The sequence below is a fragment of the Hyperolius riggenbachi genome, chromosome 1 (assembly GCF_040937935.1).
Source record: "Hyperolius riggenbachi isolate aHypRig1 chromosome 1, aHypRig1.pri, whole genome shotgun sequence".
In the NCBI taxonomy this organism is placed as follows: Eukaryota; Metazoa; Chordata; class Amphibia; order Anura; family Hyperoliidae; genus Hyperolius; species Hyperolius riggenbachi.
This window is the reverse complement of record NC_090646.1, coordinates 591,612,481-591,618,480: the sequence shown is the minus strand read 5'-3', so window position 1 is coordinate 591,618,480 and position 6,000 is coordinate 591,612,481. Positions and strand designations below refer to the sequence as shown.

The 6,000-nt window shown below is 46.0% G+C and overlaps 1 protein-coding gene across 2 annotated transcripts in view; it reads right to left on the bottom strand.

Annotated features, from left to right (window-relative positions):
- Positions 1-907: 907 nt before the first annotated feature.
- The window catches only part of SCAMP1 (secretory carrier membrane protein 1), a 72,225-nt gene continuing 67,132 nt past the window's right edge, over positions 908-6,000 (bottom strand). For both annotated transcript variants that reach the window (XM_068249095.1, XM_068249104.1), the window contains exon 9: positions 908-4,053. In XM_068249095.1, the coding sequence (XP_068105196.1) occupies positions 3,889-4,053 (165 nt within the window). In that variant the 3' untranslated portion in view covers positions 908-3,888. The remainder of the gene's footprint in view (positions 4,054-6,000) is intronic.

The following is a 6,000-nucleotide window of genomic DNA, read 5'->3' as shown; positions in this document are numbered from 1 at the left end:
AGGAGGATCGGAGGGAGACGGCGAGGGCACCGGACAGCTGCAGGGGGCTATTGGAAGCCCCAGGTGAGTAAAACTAATTTTTTTTGTTTGACTTAAGTGTCCCTTTAAAAAACAACTTGCACACGGTATGCGTGGTCCTGCTGCATAGCGTGCGGTCCTTAGTTACGCGCGCTCCTTTAACTGCAGCGTGCTGTGAAGTATTGCAACCGCTACTACGTACTTCACTAGTGCAGCCGCTACTACGTACTTCACTAGTGCAGCCGCCACTACGTACTTCACTAGTGCAGCCGCCACTACGTACTTCACTAGTGCAGCCGCCACTACGTACTTCACTAGTGCAGCCGCCACTACGTACTTCACTAGTGCAGCCGCCACTACGTACTTCACTAGTGCAGCCGCCACTACGTACTTCACTAGTGCAGCCGCCACTACGTACTTCACTAGTGCAGCCGCCACTACGTACTTCACTAGTGCAGCCGCCACTACGTACTTCACTAGTGCAGCCGCCACTACGTACTTCACTAGTGCAGCCGCCACTACGTACTTCACTAGTGCAGCCGCCACTACGTACTTCACTAGTGCAGCCGCCACTACGTACTTCACTAGTGCAGCCGCCACTACGTACTTCACTAGTGCAGCCGCCTCTACGTACTTCACTAGTGCAGCCGCCACTACGTACTTCACTAGTGCAGCCGCCACTACGTACTTCACTAGTGCAGCCGCCACTACGTACTTCACTAGTGCAGCCGCCACTACGTACTTCACTAGTGCAGCCGCCACTACGTACTTCACTAGTGCAGCCGCCACTACGTACTTCACTAGTGCAGCCGCCACTACGTACTTCACTAGTGCAGCCGCCACTACGTACTTCACTAGTGCAGCCGCCACTACGTACTTCACTAGTGCAGCCGCCACTACGTACTTCACTAGTGCAGCCGCCACTACGTACTTCACTAGTGCAGCCTCTACTACGTACTTCACTAGTGCAGCCGCTACTACGTACTTCACTAGTGCAGCCGCTACTACGTTAATTAATGTGCGACAGTTAAAGGAGCACGCGTAATCTAGTAAACAATGTGCATAACTAAAGAGCACATGCTACGCAGCACGGCCGAGCAAGTTATTTTTTTTAATAACGTAGGGCGTGCAGTTTGATGAATCAACTCCATTGTGTGCTACTGAAAAACAGCCCCAGCCACAGGGTCCGCTTAAAGGGATACTTGAGCCCTGCAGCTATCCAGTGCCCTCGCAGTCACTCATGTATCCTCTGGTCCCCCGCCGCCAGCTAGTTTCACCAACAGGCCCGGTCACGCGTCTTCTTCTTCGTGTACCCGTCCTCAAAAACGGCTATTGCGGACAGGAACGCGAAGAAGCAACCGCGTGGCCAGGCCTGCGCAGTGAGCCTGTCGGCCAAAAACAAGAGTAGCTGGTGGCGGGTGACAGGACGATCTGCGAGTGACTGCGAGGGCACCGGACGGCTAGAGGGGGCTGGTAGAAGCCCCAAGTGAGTAAAACTGAATTTTTTTTTGCAGGGCTTAAGTATCCCTTTAAGCCTTGCAGCGTGCCCTTCAGCCACTAACACCACTCTAACTGCCAAGATATCCCAATCCTCCCTTGCCTGTATTCCTTAGAAATATTACACAGAATTTTCCTGCCTTCTATGGATTCCATTAGTATGCATTAAGGAAACTAATTTCTACAAGCTGAGATTGAAGAATTATACCCAAGACAGAAATAAAAGGGATAAGCATTTTGCCTAAATTCTTGTAATCCCTCCCAAAATTACACAGAAAATTTCACAGATTAAAACCCCACACTGTCTTGTTCCCTGCCCTTCTGCTCATCACAATGCAGCTATAATGCACTCAGGGGCTGCTGACAGAACAGTGCAGGGCTGGGATGCTTCCCAAACTTCAGCTGACTTTACAGACAGCCACTGGACACAATTCACTGCACAGATCATGGAAATAAGCCCAGCTCCACTGACCATTCCGTTCCCACTATTTTTCTTAATTGAACAGCAGCAACTGTAAAATCAACAGCCAGAATACTCAGTATCTGTGTGATGATGTAGTGTAAGAGACCCCTGTATTATGGCAGTCACAGCGAATGGTAATGGTCAGCATACATTCACAGGATTTTAGATATAATGAATTACAAAATAAATATGTATTACTAGTTTCTAAAATTCTTACCTAATCTGGTAGGTAACATAAGGATAGCTGCGTGAAGCTTATTAAGCCTCCATTGGAAGCACCTGTGAAACATAGAATTATAAAATGCTGCAGAGGGCCAGTAAAAGGATGTTGTGTCACCACCATTTAGGGCCCAATCACAGAGGGGATTGCAAAACGCCAGCAATCAGCGCTAGTGGTTTTTTTTGCGATTTGCGCATAATTTTGCTATTCATTTCTGTGATTTTTGAGCGATCGCAAAAGGCTACATTGCAATCGCTCCCCCAAAATATAGTGAAAAAGCGCTGCATGCACCGTGTTTGCGTTTACTGCGAACTGCTGGCGATCGCGGCAGTGAGATCACTGCTATATACTTAACATTACACTAGCGCTTTTGCGGTCGCTGGCGATTCGCGGTAAACGGAAGTTAATCACCCCAGTTTGAATGGGCCCTTCGGGAGAATGGACAGTGATCTCAAAAAGAAACAAAAACCTAAAATAAACCAATGACCTCTCAATGAAGGACCTCTCATCAGGGATGCATGTTAAAGGCCTAGCCGAGATACGGCCACTCTTAGAGACCACTTTAATGCATACAACAAGAAAATGTACTTCTACTAGAAGTTACCTTAAAGAAGACAAGCAAAAGAACAATGCACTGCATTAAATAAACCTGCCAAACAGAAGGGTTTAAAGAGACATCACAAACACACACACAAAAATAAAAACACGCAAAAAAAGTCTAAAGTGACCTACTGGTCCACGCTGGTGGTGTAACCGCAAGTCTCAGCCTACTCTGCTGAGACCTGCAGCTCCAAAATAGCGCTGGGGCCATAGGCTGCTCATCTCTGCTGTAGAGAAATCAACAAGTACTGAGTATGTTTCCCTTTCTGACTTGCCACTGACAGCACTGCATGTTGTAGTGGCCACACTCTGTCAACAGGTGGCGTAACCATGTGGGACGAGCACAGATCAAAACAAAGCTCAGACAAGCAGTATTGAACCTAGAAACAAGATATTCTTGCATCTAGTTTGCCCTGTTTGCTATGATTCTGGAAAACAGATTAAACAATACTGTGGCTACTTGTCCTCTTCTTAGACATTTGTCATCTACAATGCCCATTTGTGCTTCTGACCCTAAAAATACAGCTGCAAGCAGACATGGCCGCCACATGTGACACCTCTGCATTGATACAGACATCACTGGCTCGTCTAACAGCAGGGCAAGCCCCGAATAAAGGTAGTGTTCTATACTAAAAATAGATTACATACCAACAAAAAGAATACTATAAAAAAAGAAAAAAATGTGCACTTTCAGCAGTAAAAGTCAAATACTTTCTGCATTAAGGACCTCGGGACAATTCCCATCTATGAACGCCATATTCACACTACAGTGATCCACCAGGATTAGCGAGACAATATCTGGGTCGGAGCATTGCAAGCTCGAGAAAAGGAAGGTGGGGAAAGGTGAACAGGAGATCCAGTAACAGTATTATTGGTTTAGACCATGCACAACCAATAAGCCCATGGAGTGCCTAAGGAGCTTGCATTAAAACATGACATTCCACTTCCCAGTGGCACTGAATGGGCCTGAATGTCGCAAATACACATGGCAAGTGCAATTTATAGTCTTTCGTGGGTGCTGCAAACATGGCTGGAGTAAAAGGGCGTGGCTGGAGAAAGGAAATGGTGGTGATGCTTGCAGCTGGTTCCCTTAGATCTGGCCGCCCTTGAAAGCATTCTGGGCAGCGCTGCTTGCAGCTGTAGAAGCGGCATTGGCTGCAGCCGTCTGCACTGTTTTGTTTGACATCACCCCTGTAGCAAATTCTTGCTGGGCCTTCTCAAAGCTGGCATCGGTTGTCCGGTATAGTCCGTGAACCTGCAAGGAACGAAAACATGGCCCACAAAGCGTTATAATAGGAACAGCATGTGGTTGAAGAAACGTAAACTGCATATATAAAATGTCACTTAGGCAATGTCTAATCAATTAGTAATCTTCACAAGTATGTTGGACAGAGATAGGCAAACTCTGAGGTGAGTCTATACATAGAAGAGATACAAGATTTTTTAACTTATTGTCATGAAAAAAAAACAACCTTTGCTGCCTCTGAGGAAGCGTCCCTTTTGAAGGCCAGGAAATGTGCGTCAGACTTCTGGATATTATCTTGATATCTTACCATGATTGCATTATTTTAAAGGAATAAGGACTGTCCATGTCATTTACTGTATACTTGATTAAAAGTTGTGTTTTATACTAGATTTACTTGTGGCTTTTAAATGGACCCTGAGCAGTGATCTAAAATGGCCAAATGAAATTACCTGGGGCTTCCTCCAGCCCCTTGTAGACTGTGAGGTCTCCCCGCAATCCTCCGGGCTCACTACATTCTTCCCATGGCGGCACCGTTAGAGTGGCGCACGGAGGGGCCACATATGCGCAACTGCACCCGACTTAAGCTGAAGTCGCCGCTCTGACGGAGCAGCCGTGGGAAGAACAGAGGTGCCCCGGAGGACCTCATGGACTATCAGGGGCTTGAGGAAACCCTAGGTAAGTTCATGTGGACATTATAGATTACTGTTCAGTGTCCCTTTAAATCCTCCTATTTTTTGGTTTATTTGTTACAATATGTGTTTCTGAGGGGTGGCCATTTTGCATTGACAGATTTTGCAGGCCTGGTATTTTAAAACCCTAGTTCAGCTTCATTTTTAAATCTGTGTTTAAGATGCTTAAATTTTTGAAGGTAAGCAGTGATAATGGCCGGCCCACCTCTCCAATGGAGTAGCTGGAAGTACCACGGGAGATCCACGCTGAGAATGCAGACGCCAGAGATTCTATGATCAGCTGTTTACTGCACCGAAGAGTCTGGGAGAGACTGAATGGCTGCCTCGCCTATGTTGGACGGAGGCATATTGAACTTTCCACTCCATTGTAAGTGGTAAGAGAAATGGCCTGCTAGTCCGCATCTAAAGCATTCAAAATTATATGGCAAAAACGTTAACGTGAATCTAAAATCTTGCGCAGGAAAACAGTGTGTATTTAGGGAAAACAGCCTGTCTAATTTTCCCTCAAATGCGAGTAATCACAAGTGTAATTTGAGCTGTCAGCTCTGTCTGAACTGTGCCGCAGATGTGCCGAATTATGTGCTAATATGTAAACACTGGTGGTTAACCCTTTTTGTGCTCCCATGAATCCAGGAAGTAGACACTGCAGGTTTATTGCAGGAGTTCTGTAAGCAGCATCATGTGTTTACAAATTAGTTGCTATGCCGAGGCAGCCAGCTGACACAGCTAAGAGAGGGCTGCTGCTCTATTTGGCTGAAGCAGTGGCTGAATCACACCAGAAACAAGCATGCAGATAATCTTGTCGGATCTGACAATAATGTCAGAAACTCGTGATCTGCTGCATGCTTGTTCAGTGGCTATGGCTAAAAGTGTTAGAGACAGAGGATAAGTAGGACAGCCAGGCAACTGGTATTACTTAAAAGGAAATAAATATGGCAGCTTCCATATATCTTTAGTTACAGTTGTCCTTTCAGTATTTCTTCTGAGTGATTTTTTTAGCTGCAGAAGCCTCATGTCATATAAAACTGGTAACGTTTGAGCACCCTGATCACTGAACTATTAGATGGAATTTGTAGATCTGTGTCTGGAGATGGCCACACATAACTAAATAATAGCCACTGATGACCTTGAACCATCTGCTTCTCATGCATGGAAAATGGGTCTGTTAAATTGCATTTCCAAGGCATATCACATATACTGGTAAGGAAGCAGCCACACTGCAGTCATCGTCACATAATATCATGACCTTCTATTCACCCTGCCTTGC